The 15472-nt window shown below is 39.5% G+C and overlaps 1 protein-coding gene across 4 annotated transcripts in view; it reads right to left on the reverse strand.

The window, feature by feature from the left end:
- Window positions 1-1634: 1634 nt before the first annotated feature.
- The window catches only part of GJC1 (gap junction protein gamma 1), a 32546-nt gene continuing 18708 nt past the window's right edge, over window positions 1635-15472 (reverse strand). For 3 of the 4 annotated variants that reach the window (XM_005220851.5, XM_005220850.5, XM_015458865.3), the window contains 2 exons: window positions 7896-7971; window positions 1635-6961 (listed from right to left, as the gene is read on the reverse strand). In XM_005220851.5, coding sequence (XP_005220908.1) covers window positions 5751-6941 — 1191 coding nt within the window. In that variant the 5' untranslated portion in view covers window positions 6942-6961; window positions 7896-7971 and the 3' untranslated portion in view covers window positions 1635-5750. 4 annotated transcript variants of the gene reach the window in all.

Raw genomic sequence — 15472 nt, forward strand, 5'->3', positions numbered from 1 at the left:
AGAGAATTTTGGAAAATGTTAACTTCTGTATCTTCCAGTAGTAGCTTACTCAATGCACGCATCTGTAACTACATGCTCAAAGGATGAATTTTACATTGTTTAAATTATACCTTAATAAAAGATTCTTTAAAAAAAATCACCTGGAAAACTTTTAAATTCTGACTATTTGAGCCTGATGGGTCCAAGGAGCCAACATCTGAACAGGCATTCCCTGTTACTTCTTCATAGGTGGTCCAGTGCTCACATTTAGGAAAAAATGCTGTGAAGACAGCGAGGTCCACCAAGCACGGTCCACCGCCAGCCACGACAGCCCCACCAACAGCGGCTTCTGCACTTCTCCAGGAAAAGACCAAAGGATGCTGGATGGAGCCACTGGGCAATCAGTGTGCAGACCCAGGTCTGTTCTCGGTTCTGCCTCAACCTCTGTATGCTCTGCGCTCCTGGGTAATATGCTTCCAACCCTAAAACAGTCTTACATGTTAAGACTGGTATAAGCCCTCAAAACCTTAGAAAAACTATTTTAAACTCTGCATGGCAAAGAAAACCAATTTTAACTTGGATGCAACACCGTTTCCAGGTACTAGTCTCTGTTCTGATGGCAAATCTGCTGAAGAAACCTCTTTCCAAACTAGCAGCTCTAACAGCTTTCAAATGGCTCACACGTTTATTACCAAATATGGTTGGCTGACCAGTTTACAATCTGTGCTGCTGAGGGTGCGCTCAATGCACGACCTGTTCTGTCAGTCTGTCAGCGATTCTGTGTCTGGGGGAACAGAGGGCATTGTTGCAGTAAAGGCTACCCTCTCCTCAGCCCTCCTCCACACCATTCTCTTCTCAAAGAGTGGATGAGTCACACCAAGACTGGTCTACATCTGTGAGAGGCATCCCTCTCAGAAGGCACTCTTCTCCAGGAGTCCAGAACCAAGGGGAGCCAGAGATGTGGTTTGTTCCCAGGGGCGTGTTCCCCCGTACCCCCACCCTCTCAAGGTCATCTACCCTCCCCAGATGGAGATGCCACAAACATGCCAAACTCTTTCAGCCACAGCAATCCCAGAGGAATTCCAACACAGCTATGAAAAATCAGGTGGTACCTTTTGAGTCCAAGCCTCTACTTTGAAAATTTCCTGCTCCTGCATTCCCACTGAGATCAACTTACAGGTGAATGTACTGGAAGAGATTTCCGTATCAGGTTTCCTGTGTAAACCATTAAGCTCTCGGGCACTATGTTATACAAAGGATGGGGTAAAAATCCTCAAAATGACACGTCCTGGCAGTTGAGTTTTCAAGTTTCGAAAAAGATGCACAGACCACATATGAATCTTCTAAACTGTATTTGGAAATGACAAACATTCAGAACCAACAAAAATCTTCCTAGAGACAAGGCCCTGAGAGGAGTCTGTCCCCACTGTGTAAAGTTTTACATTAACTGTACAGAATGAAATTAGTAACCAGTAATCTTTGGCACTAGAATGGGTAACTCCTTAGTTGTTCATACAGTATCCAAACTGAACATTACATGACGTTAAACTGCTAGTTAACAGTTGAGTTTTACATTTAAATTACCTTTAAGAGTTTGAAGTCCTAGCTAAGTTTTTCAGTATCAATACACTAATCATATCTAACAGTGCCTGAGGTAGAGACTTCTGTAAGAGATTTATTGAAGAGAACACAATTGAGAGTATAATGAAGAAAAACACTTCCGGTCTTGGAAGCATATTATAGCCAAATGTCTTTGCTGGTTCAACAAGCCAAGCCTGAAATGCAGAACTCTTACTTCTTTCATTTCTGTAGAGACTTTGTACAGGGGTAGGGCTTTCTTCTGTTTGGACTCCTGCATTTTGGAATACATGGATTGCTTCTTTTAAAAGTATGATTCTTAACATGGAATGTGCATGAACCAAACTCAACACCATTATTAAAAACAAAAACACAACTGCATTAGAGACAACAAATAAAATCTTTTAAACTCTCCATGATATATGGCCAGAATGAGTGACAAGTATGCAAGTCAACCTAATGATTCTAACATTTGATGGTGACTGTGAATTATTACAGATTTATGATACGTAGGTGAGTTGAAATTTTATTTCCAAACTCAGCACTGTATAAGTGCAGGAGCTTATTTTTAGGTGGTAAGACTCTTCATGAAATTACATGATTTTATGAAGATAAAATCAATATCTGGAACCTTCCAAGCAAAATGACCAGCAACTGGGTATCTCTGACTTCAGGTACTTTACTTCACAGTCAGGAAAGACCTTTGCTTTATAAAAAGGCATTTCTTGAAGTAGGTTCAAGTATAACATACTTGCCTTTTACCAAACACTGCCTGGCCAAAAATTTATCCTCAACTATAGGTATTATTTTTAGAAGTGTACAGTCCCATAAATGAGATGGAAAACACAAAGCCAGGACATTTATAAGCTTAACGGGTAAACCATAGGTATGACTAATAGGAATAACATTTAAGTCCATTCTCGGAATAAGCTGCTAGAGCAAGTTCAGTGTTTTCAACAACTGATTCCTGTGATAAAGAGCACCGAAGGACTTCTTACTATATCACATAGTTCTTTCAATGATTTTTTTGAAGCTTCAAGCTCAGACAATGACCAACAGTTGGTCTTTTAATACTTTTCACCAGAGGCTTTCTCTAACTACTCCGTAACACTTCTGAGAGGTAGGTGGCTACTGGAACTTGGAAAAGTAAAGGGAATTGCTTAGTTTCATACCACAAAGAAATGACAGTTAAGGTACCTAATGATGACATTTTTCTTTTCAAAGACATAGGTGTCCTTTTAAAGACAGATGTGTGGGAGTTCTAACCTGTGAGAACCATTTTAGATGACAAAGTTCATCTTTATCAAAAGTAATTCTATAGATGTTAGTCAAGGAGAATCCCCAGAAAAACTGACTTCTAATGAAATAACACGCCTGTGGTTTTAAATGAACAAAATAGAAGCTAGCAAAACTAAGGCAGAAAGCAAAAGGAAGCCACAAAATGAACATTAACATTTCTTTAGAGGAAAATGCTATCTAATTCGTCCCTCAAATTTGAACTAAGGGAAAAAAGCCTGTTTGCTTTATAAAGGACACACATCTGAATAAATGATGGTATATTAAGGAATATAAACATGTTGTTGACCATATCCTGATTATAGTATGTGAAGGACTAAGCACTCAACTACTATTTGGAGAAGCATGTCATAAGACAGCATGTCTTATACAGCAATTCAAAGGAATGTGATTTTGATAGGAAAAAAAAAAATGCTGTTTATACAAACACTTGCAAGTTCCAGAATAGTAACTGGAACAATATTTTTATTCACTCAGTGGGTTAAGCCAGACATTGAAAGGGCCATTTTCTTAATGTAGGTCCACTGACATGTTATTAGGTGAGAATGGTTTTGGCAAATTTGTATGTTCAAAGGCTAAAAGAAATGGACTAAGGAAGCAGTCAGAGTTGGGAAATCTATGTCATAATTAGAACTTTAGTGAGAGAATAAAAATAGATTTGAACACATGTGAAGGTGACCCAGAATATCTTTCTATGTACTTGAGGAAGTTGAAGAATTATCCAGACACAAAAGATAACATTCTCATCAGAACAAGCCAAGATGAAACACCGGAGGCCCTGCCTGTAGAAACTAAGTGGATGCCTCTGGCGCCGAATGTCTGCCTGGCATTTTTGCTTGACTCCGTCCCTCTCCTATCATTCAAATTCCCAACCCTCCCAATGGCAAAACCACTCTATTCTCCCTCAGGCTCTGAATAGATGGACATGAACCTACGTGTATTTTTTTCTGTCCTTCAGTTCAGAAGTCTGCATGAAGTTCTACTGACATAAGAATTATTGGTAGTTCTTTATCTTAGCCAGCCTGAATAATTTAAAATCTTGCCTGTTTTAGAATGATTACTTGAAATTCTTTAGTAACACTTTGTTTGAAGGAAACTGTGCAGATCTGGTAATTATCCAGGATATATACACATATAAGTCATTTTCTGAAATTTTCCCTTCAGTCTCACTGGAGGTGACCTTTTGCTCAAGTGTTTAGAGATCCTGAGGAGCTTCTCTTGGGTAAAATTTACAGATTAAAAAAAGCAAAATAAATGTAAATGCATGGCTAGAAGATAAGCTTAAATTTTCAACTGAATTTTTTTTGGGGGAAGGGGAGAAATGGAGAACAAAGAAAAAAGAACTATACACAGGATGCTGTTCTAAGACCCTCCTAAATAACAAAGAACTGACACTTAAAAATTAAGAGCAAAAAAATAAAACCCACTCTTGGAATTTCAAAGTTACAGGTGGCTTGCAATTAAATTTCTGTTAGAGAAGAGTGAGAGGTCCCAAATGAAATGCTCCCTAGTGAAGCAAAATCTCCTTCCTTTAAATCTTTACCAAGCTCTTACTCAGAAGCTCTTAAACTGTAAGACAAATGATGTGAACATGACAGAGAGAACAAAGTTATCCAACAGAAGGTTGAAAATGGCAGTTAAATATACTGCAAATTATGGGTGTTATGTGAACATGAATGCTTGTCACTGACAAACAGATATGCCTATACTGAATAAATACTGAAATTCTCTTTCAGACTATTTACAGATAGACTCCCAGGTCTGAACTAGTCTTCTGGGCAGAAACCCACTTTGGCAGAAGTAGGTAAATTATAAAAATTCCATGGTAAATGATAAGAAGGAAGTTGAACTTAGGCCTTCTGCCACATGCAGTATAAATGGCTTTGATTAATTTTTAGCCTAGAAGGGAATTTTCGTATTTTTATTGTTAACATATAAAGAAAATATTCAACACTGGCATCTTAAGAAACCAGAGGCAGGTTTTTTGATTCAGATTTAAGGCAAATCAGACAGGCCCACAACTAAACATCAGGGCTTATTTTCTAGGCATGGCTTTGCTTGGTGATAGAGGAATCTCAGAACAGTTCTAGCCGCAGTCTCCACACTGCTACTGGTTGAGAACACCTTTGTGCATCAGACTTTTGAAACAACTGACGTTACATACACACCATCAAAGCAAGGCTTGGTATTTAAAGGACTCCTGCAGTGAATCACTTGAAACAAAAATAGCTTTTCAAAGACTAGATACAACTCTGGGCATATGAATAAGATTCAAAGATTTCTTAAGTCAGAGAGAGATCTCCTTCTACCGTGGACTTCCTCTCTGAGGCTAAGAACTGACTCATCCCCCTTCAGCTCCTCACATATCTGAAATCGTCCCGGTAACACGAGAGGCACTTTTTATTAGGTGTATAGCATCTATTAAAACTTTAAACCCCGGGTAGAGTTTGCTGAACAAAGTAATAACACTAGCCTAATAGGCATTACCTTAAGGATTTTTTTCCCCTTTAATATAAAAGTATAACTACAGTGGTCCAATGTACAAATACAAAAAAAAGTTCTCATACTAAAAAAAAAAAAAAGTACCATAATACTGTACATACAAAAACCGTTCAACAAGAATGATTTAAATATATCTGTTCTTTTCCAGATCTGGAAGACACAAATGTAAAGTTCTGCAACTGTATTATTGCTGGAACTCATATCCAGGAACGCTGTGTTTCCCGTTCTCTCCCCCTTGTCCCAGCCCCACCTTCAGAGTCCCCTGAGCTTGGATCATGAGCCAACAGCATCCCTGAAGATAAGCAGAGCCAAATGTTTACTCAACGGAAGTCATTATTCAGTGAGCCGCCGCTTACCACGAACTATGAAAGCACAAGCTCTAAGCCCAGCCAGGATTAAATCCAGACGGAGGTCTTCCCATCCCCGGATTTGCTACTAGCACTGCTTTTGTTGGACCCAGCTTTGGACCCCACTTTGGCTTTTTTTTCCCGGGAACCATGGGGGTTGTTTTGGTGATTGTAGGCCTGGATGGCCAGATCCAGGCGTTCCTGAGCCATTCTGATTTCCCTCTGCAGAGTCTCCAGGTCGGGTGGGAGGTTGTCCTCATGGCTGCCGTACTGCTGTTCCTGGGCGATGTTGGCCTTGTTTTGCTTGTAGGCAATCTTAGCGTTGGACAGTTCGGTGTACTGGATTTGATCTGGTTTGACGGCAATGTTATAGCCAGGGGGAGCAGATGGCGTATTCCAAGTGAAAGGATAATTATAAGCACCCGGATCTTCCAGTTCCCTCCTTTTACTGTTTAGCGAGTCTCGAATTGTCCCAAATCCTAAATGAAGCATCTCCCAAATGTTAAGCAATAGGCAAAGGCCTGTAACACCATACATTATCAGAAGAAAGATGGTCTTTTCAGTGGGTCTAGAAATAAAGCAGTCTATCTTATGAGGGCAAGGGAGTCTGCTGCACACATAAAATGGGTGGACTTGGAAGCCGTACAGGAAATACTGCCCAACCAGGAAACCCACCTCGAACACGGTCCTGGCCAGCAGCTGCAGCACATAGATCTTCATGAGCCCATCCTCCCGGATCCGCCGCCGGCCATCATGCTTAGGTTTAGATTGGTTCTGATCTTTATTTTCTTTCTCACTTTCTAATTCCATTTCTGGATACATCATGGGATCCTCTTCATGGTCCTCTTCCGTTTCTTCCAGAGCCCGGTGCTGTTTCCAGCGCATCGCGTAGGGCTTGCTGCGAGCGGCCTTCTTGTCTGCGTCACCGTGCTCCATCTTGGCAATCTTATGAATGGCATAGCCCAGGTACATGACCGAGGGGGTGGCCACCAGGATGATCTGGAACACCCAGAAGCGCACGTGAGACAGGGGTGCAAAGGCGTCATAGCAGACGTTCTCGCAGCCTGGCTGCTCTGTGTTGCACACAAATTTGCTTTGCTCGTCGTAATAGATGGATTCTCCTCCTACGGCTGTAAGGACGATCCGGAAGACAATCAATACCGTGAGCCAGATCTTCCCTACAAATGTGGAGTGGTTGTGGATCTCCTCTAGTAGGCGAGTGAGGAAGCTCCAACTCATGGTGACTAAACTGGTCCGCCCTGGCAAAAATGAAAAAGACCAAAGGAAGATCAGCAAATATTAAAATCTTTTTTATTGATCTTTAGAAACTACTTCTCTACACACGTGAAATCTAACTTCAAGGCTCATACTAGATGACAGAATAAATAGCGCCTCACGCGCCGCACCACCATCGGGAAGGGCCGTTCACCTCAGTCTGTGAGCACTGGTTTATGCTGACAGGGTCTTAGGGAAGTCTGATTTCTTTTCATGTCTTCTCTAGTTTAAAAGGTAAAATTGTAGCTGTCATTTGGAATACAATTCTTAATGTATATTTAAGAATTAATATACTTATACTGGATGTTTTACATATAGTGTTATTTCTTAGACTTCCTGAATTTTGTGAGATAGAGGGAAGAGGACAAAGGCACACCTGTTCAGCCACAGTAAGACTGCCACTGAGAACACAATGGGGACGCTTGAGCTGGACTCCACTGTGAAGAGGTACCTTACTAGCAAACTTAAATACTGGATCTGGTAACAAAGTATTAAAAAGAATTAAGGAGATGGTATCGCTGCAAATATTAATAACTGGCAAAGATCAAGAACTAGAATAAAAGACAGAAACTCAGAAGTCTTAGCTAGGGTGCATCACATAGCAGATTCTGGCATTCTGTATTATACTTCTGTATTTAATTTATGGTTGATGTTAAAAAATGCCTGCAGACAGAAAATCCAATCAATAGGTAAATCTACTTAAAACAGCATTTCAAAGCTAGTTTTATTCTGAGATTCTTAGATCTATGTTCAGAATCTTGGTAAAAACCATCTAAACAAGATAATATATGTAAAGTCCCTAATTCAACCCCTGACACAAAGCACACCTAGCTCTTCCCCTCTTTCCTCTCTTGGTTTACTTCTGCAGATTACAGTTGATTATCAGCATCATCAAAGAAATTTAAATACTCTTTTTACCTGTTATCCAGAATTTCTGCTATCCAAAATTTTCTTAGAGAAATGATGCTTTGTTTACAACTTTTCCAGATTTTCTCTGGAAGAGAAACAGAAGAGAAGGCCGTAAGTTTTCTCCCACAGAAAACAGTAAATCACCAGAATGCCATTTTCAGGGAGAAACAGTGGTACAGTACCACAGGAATCAATCAGCACGAGATGGAAACAGGACTGAGCTTGAATATCACTCTTCTCTTCTCCAATACATCATGGTAGGAGAAAATACCTAAAAGTGACTCGAAGATGCTTTACTCACTGTAGTCTAAGAAAATATGACAGGAAGATGAATCATTTGTGAAAATCTGAAAGAGATGAACTCTGGCATCTATACGAAAAAGCCACAGCAGAAAATCTCAATGAATTTAAGCTGGGTCATTATAGGCATTGAGAAAATCTTCATCCCGCGTGCTCTATTCCTGCCCTCTTCTCTGGAGCAGCCAGCTAGGAGCAAGCTGTTTATTTACAACACCCAACAGCCGGCTCCCTGTCACTGGGACACCCATATCCACAGGAGGTGATTCACAGACTCGACTGCTCACAGAAAGAAAACATCTGCACCTGTACTGTGATTACTAGTGTATATACACAGGACAAATTACTTCTCATTATCAAGTTCTGCCAACCCTGGGATAGCCATGGTCACAAATCATCCTCATTTGCTATCATTTAATAAATAAAATGTAAAACAAACCCTGAATGTTCAAAGTTATTATATGTTCAAAATAATAAAAAATATTTTGGTAAGATATGTGAAAAAATCCCAAAACAATTCCCAAAAGGTCAATGAAGAAGAAAAAAGTTCAGAGGCATCTACATAACGTGAAAGTATCAAGATTTACATACAGAAGAATCCAGTCACACAAGTATTTCACCACAGGACTTCAAGTACAACTCTCGTTTCCAGCACTGATGTCCAACTGAGCTCAACAGTTCTCCTCTCACTCTATACACAAGTTATAAAACCAAAACAAAAGTAAATAATAAGCAATCTTTAAATGGTGATGTAAGCCAGGTTTCCATAATGAATCACATCCACAGGTCTAGACTCACATTTTTCCAAAATGCCATGTCTAATGCATTTCCCTTAAAGCCTGAAATTTTATTTGTTCCAATAAGCCAAATCATGAAGGTGCAATCATTGGTTAGTTAGAAAACTCATTCTCTACACTTCCATCTGTACCAAAAACAAATGGGTATCTTTTTAACAATTATTGCTATGAAATAATTTCTCAACAGTTCAGTATTTCATACAATAATCTTAACTTTTTGGGGGGAGGGGATCAATGGCAAATCCTTCAAAGCCTGTATAATAAAGCAGTCATTTAAACACAACTAGAAACACACATTCACACTGGTTAAGCTGCAGGCCTATACAATGCTGAACACTTAAAAGCCTGGTTTTCCAAAGGTTTTATAAGTGCCACAGCACCCTATCCCCAAACCTTGAGTATAAACGAAGTGTACAGTACTGCAACTTCAGCATCTCATAAAATGGACGATGGGTGGTTTTCTTTCTAACGTAACCACAGGCTTCCCAACCAAATGGCAGCATCACCACTCTTCGGATCTACTGAGCTGTCAGTGGGTTTTTCCTTCGATACTCTTTCCTTTTCCAAATCCCTTTCCTCTCCTTGTAAGCATTAAGAGAAAGGCTTAAATATCAGAGTACACTACTCAAATTTGTGGGGAAGGGTAGAAAGGGAAAGTGGGAGGGAGTGAAAGGGGAGAAAAAAGTCAACTAGTAGAATTGTGGGTTCTGGAATTGACATTTCTAAGCAAAACTGTGCCACTGCCAAGTGTGGTCTCACCATGTTGTTGCACCACTAAAACTCCCTTTTCTCATTACCGCTTTTTTGCTTTTCTAACAGACAAAACAACAGGGTTTCCCTGGTGGCTCAGGAGTAAAGAATCTGCCTGCCAATGCAGGAGACGCACGTTCGATCCTTGACCCGGGAAGATCCCCTGGAGAAGGAAACAGTGACCCACTCCAGTATTCTTGCCTGGGAAATGCCATGGACAGAGAAGCCCAGCAGGGCTACAGCCCACAGGGTCGCAAAGAGTAGGACACAGCTTAGCAACTGAACAACAACAACAACAGGCAGAACACGGTCTTCTTTGGCATCCCTGCTTCAGCAAACAAACTTGGTTAAAGAGTAAGGAGTCAGAGTGTGCAATTAACTGTGAATGGCTTTCATGAAAAAATAAAAATCATTTCTGTATTCTATCTATGAATGGAAAGTGACATGGGAATGTGTGATGAGTGGTGGTAGGGATGGGGGGAGGGATGCTGAACAACTAAATGCTTTTTGCCAACTAGGAAAGCCAACAGATTTATACGTATTTTGACACAATATCTTCTTGAATATATCCTTTATGCTTTGGCTGAATTTATCTATAGACAAATCTAGAAAGTAGTAGAATTAGGACACAAGAAACGTACATCTGCATGGTTCTTGCCCTGTACAGTCATTTGAGTTTCTAAAAAGGTTCTAGCAATTTACAACGCCTGGCAATGAATTACAATTTTACCTCAACCCCGTCAGCACTGTCTGTTATGCTACTCTGCCAGATGCAAAATGGAATTTCAAAAATATCTCAATTTGTATGTTTTTAATACAGCAGGATACATTCCCCCTATAGTCCTCCTTCTTCATGAACTATTCCTATCCTTTTGCCCATTTATCTGCAGAATGTATTCTGCATTTGACATTTAATATAAATATATTTGTTTTCCTCCAAAATTTACTACTTTATATAGTCACACCAGTCAATCTGTTAAATAAATATTCTTTCTAGGATAGCTTTTTAAATAATCTGCAAAATTCTTGGTAGCCCATAATTCAAAAGTATTCTTGATTCTATCCCCACCCCACAACACAACACATACTGAAGAAAATTATGTTTGCTTACATAAAATGTACTGGACAGAAATCAAACGTGCTATTTTTAGTCTGTTTTCCAAATAAACTTTCAAATCTACATTGTCTTACACTAGAAAAGAGAATTTTAAAAATTACTTGGTATCAACATGGTAATAAATTATGTAATCCCCTCCCAAATTATTTATATTTGAAGAGTTTCCTATCAGTTATATCCTAAACAGGATCAAGTCAAAGTTTACTGCCTTTTTCTGTAAACTAAGAGCATCTTTGGAGACCAAACGTAAAAGCTCATTATTTGGATTATCTCTGGAGGTAGATTATATGATCAGGTCTATTTAACAATGAAGAAATGAGGCCCAGAAAGGTTTTAAAATTTCCCCAAGATCACCCAGTTATTAAGAAGTGAAGCTAGAATCTGAAGTCAGTCTTACTTCAGATTCTGGGCTTTTAACCACTAGTTAAGAATTACATTACAGGTGAGTTGAAACAAAGTACAGGTCCCATGTGAACACGGACGAGGGCACCTTATCTCAATCATGGGGATCAGAATTAGACTAAATAATAAAGTAAACTCACAAAGATCAAGGGGGAAATTTCAGAGTTTAAGATCTTATACACAGAATGAACTGCAAGTTAAAAAAACAAAACGACACCCCCAAAAACAACAAAATAAAAAGCCCCAAAAGAACTTCAAGGTTTCTTGACAGTTGGAAAAGAAAAATGATGATTTCACTAAGAAAGATAACTTCTTTGGACATTGAGAATAGGGGCTAGAGAAGTTGGTAAATCCGGTCCAGGAGTGATTAGAGTTGTTAAAGGGGAGATAAACATGTGCTCAGATGTGCTCAAAAATACTGTAAATAAATCAAACCAGAATTCTAAAGAACGTTCAAGTAATTACAGGAAAATGGAAAAAAGAAAACACATAAACAGAATGGACAAACAGAACACAATGGCTAAAATTAAAAAGAATGACTATGGGAGGAGATCCCTGAGATTCTGAAAAGCAAAAAAAAAAAAAAGACATTCACTGGGTAGGAATGACTATACCTAGTGCTGGTGAGGATGTGGAGAAGCTGGTACTCTAAACACTGGTCACTTTGCAAAACAGTGGCAGTGGAGCTTGCTGTAAAGAACTGCCTGTCAATTTAAGAGACATAAGAGACACAGGTTCAGTCCCTGGGTGGGGAAGATCCCCTGAAGGAGGGCATGGCAACCCACTCCAGTATTCTTGCCTGGAAAAATCCATGGACAAAGGAGCCTGGTGGGCTGTAGTCCATAGGGTTGCAAAGAGTCGGACGTGACTCAATCGACTTAGCATACACATGCAAACATATATCAACTATATGATCCAGCCAGTCTGATCCTAGGCAAGAAGTAAAACCCTATTTCTATAAAAGGACTTGAACATAAATGTTCACAACAATTTTATCTGTAATAGTCAAAAACTGGAAACAACACAAATGTCCATCATCAGGTTGATGAATAAACTAATTGTGGTATATTCATACAATGGAATACTACTCAGCAATAAACTACTGATATGTGTAACATGGATGAATCTCAAAGTCAGGCAAAAAAAAAAAAAAAAGAACACACTGTATGATTCCATTTATAAAAGTTCTAGAAAACGCAAACTAATCTACAATGACATAAAGCACATCAGCAGTTGCCTATAGTGGGGTGCAGGGAGGCACTGGCCAGCCTGATAATCAAACTCTCCTGGCTATTATTTTTCAGTTTCTATTTCTGTCTCACTTCTCCTTTCCAAACTTCTAAATACATATCCTGATTTTTGTTCTATCTTAGCCCATCCTTTTCAGCACCCTTTGTTGATTCCTTCACCAGAAATCAAGCTGTAAATGATGTCCCATTTGCCCCAACATCTCCCTGGAATTTCAGACTTTAAATTCAATTGCTGCTCTACATCCTCTCTTGGATGTCTAATAAGCACCTGAAATTTAACATACCCCAAACCAATCCTCCTCTCCTCCAAAGAGTTACTCTTATTCTGTCTGCAGTTTTCCCAAATCAGTAAGTAGTTTTGTCATTCATGACGTTTTTAAGGTCAAAATTTTCAAGACAACCTCACTCTTTTTCCTCACTCCATAGCCAAGCTATCAGCAAATCTTGTCAGTTGTATCTTCAAAATATATATCCACAGTCCAACCACTTCTTTCAATCTCTACCACTATCATACTGATCCAAGTCACCTTCATCTCTAGCCAAGATTACTATAAAAGCAAGAGTCTTCTAATTGGTCCCCTAGCTTATCCTCTTCGGAGAAGGCAACAGCACCTCACTCCAGTACTCTTGCCTGGGAAATCCCATGGATGGAGGAGCCTGATAGGCTACAGTCCATGGGGTCGTGAAGAGTCGGACAGGACTGAGCAACTTCACTTTCACTTTTCACTTTCATGCACTGCAGAAAGAAATGGCAACCCACTCCAGTGTGCTCGCCTGGAGAACCCCAGGGACAGGAGCCTGGTGGGCTGCTATCTACGGGGTTGCACAGAGTCGGACATGACTGACGTGACTTAGCAGCAGCAGCAGCTTATCCTCTTAACCCTCCAAGTCTCTTCTCCAAAAAGCAACCAGAGTAAAGCTTTTAGAAACCAAGTCAGATAATGTCTCTCTTTTGCTCAAAATTCTCCCAGAACAAAACCTCAAATCTTCACCACAGTCTACGGATGGCATCCTTTATCACAAAGCTGCTAGGACACTTCTGGTCTCTTTACCCTCCGCTCTCGCTCACTCTGAATAAGGAATACCTACATCCTTGCAATCCCCTGTTCATACCAGTCATGTCATACTTTTGCCTCAAGATTACTGTACTTGTTATTTTCACTGCTTTGAAATATTTAATTTCATAGATATTAGCAGAACATACTCTCACTTCATTCAAGTCAGCCCAAAAGTCATCTCCCTAATGACTTTCTTCAGGCCACTTTCCTCTAAAATAACATCTCTCATTCTCCAGCCCTTTAATTTTTCTTTTTTTTTTTTCCTTTAATTTTTCTTTATAGCACTTACCCCTCACATAATTTCTATTTTACAATTTGTTTATAGAAGGTAAACTCCTTGAAGGCAGGCTTTTGTTCTTTTATCCCCAATACCTAAAACCCCACAGCCTGACAAAAAGGTAGTAGGTTTTCAATAAATTGTGCTTAGTCACTAAGTTGTGTTCGCTAAGTCGTGTCCGACTCTGTGACCCCATGGACTGTAGCCCGCCAGGCTCCTCTATCCATGGAATTTTCCAGATAAGAATACTGGAGTGGGTTGCCATTTCCTACTCCAGGAGATCTTCCTGACCCAGGGTTACCCAGGGATTGAATTCATGTCTCTTAAGTCTCCTGCATTGGCAGGCAGATTCTTTACCACTGCGCCACTGGGGAAGTCCCTCTCAATAAATATCTGTTCAATAAAAATGTCCCTGATGTATTAACTGGAAATACAGGACTCAGAACAATATTATCCCAATACTGTGAAAACAAATAAAATTTATGCATTACAAAACCCTAGAAGAAGGAAAAAAAAAAGCTTGAAAGGATATAAATGAATACCCACTCTACCTTCTCCTTTCTTTAGCCTTTTTCCTGTATCTCCACTAGAATTCTCTCTCTAAAATGGATGTGTTACTCCTTTGCTGAAAAGCCACTAATGAAAGTGGCCCCTCAAATCAGTGGGGCCAAGATGGATTTTTTAAAGTATTTGAATAAAACGTAGTTGATATCTGTTAACTCTGGACATGGGAAGAAAAGATGAATCTGAGTACAAAAAAATAAAAAGTGTCTCCACGGATAAAAGAAAAAACAATTTAAACAATACTGGAAAACAATGAACTGGGGAAAGAGGTTTCAGTAATTCTTTTATATGCAAAGAGCTAATCTCTAGTATATATAAAGAGTTCAAAACAGACATTCCACAGAAAGAAAAACACAAATTCCCCTTAAAAAATGCGCAACATGGATGAAAACATAATGCTAAGTGAAAGAAGTCTGACACAAAAGCCACCAATTGTATGATTCCACTTATATGAACTGTCCAGAATAAGCAAATCAACAGAGACAGGTTAGTTAGTGGTTGTTAGGGCCTATGCACTTCCCTTCTGGCTCAGCTGGTAAAGAATCCACCTGCAATGTGGCAGACCTGGGTTTGATCCATGGGTTGGGAAGATCCCCTGGAGAAGGGAAAGGCTACCCACTCCAGTATTCTGGCCTAGAGAATCCCATGGACTGTATAGTTCATGGGGTCGCAAAGAGTCGGACACGACTGAGCTTCACTTCAGGGCCTATAGGAAATGGATTGTGATCGTTAATGGGTATAGGCTATCTTTTGGGGATAATGAAAAGGTTTGGAATTAAGACAATAGTGGTGGTTACACAACCTTGTGAATATACTAAAACCACTGAATTGTATACTTTGAAAGAGCAAATTTTAGGGTATATAAATTATATCTCAATAATAAACTACTCTGAGATACAATTCTCCTATCATACTGGCAAAAATCCTGAAGTGGGAGAGGTTATGGAAAATATGTTTTCAAATACTGCTGGTGGGAGGGCAATTTACTAATACCTACAAAATTATATGTGAATCTGTATCCTTTGACCCAGTAACCTCACTTTTGGGATTGATCAAAGTAGAACACTGTTCCTA

Source organism: Bos taurus, chromosome 19 (assembly GCF_002263795.3).
Source record: "Bos taurus isolate L1 Dominette 01449 registration number 42190680 breed Hereford chromosome 19, ARS-UCD2.0, whole genome shotgun sequence".
NCBI lineage: Eukaryota > Metazoa > Chordata > Mammalia > Artiodactyla > Bovidae > Bos > Bos taurus.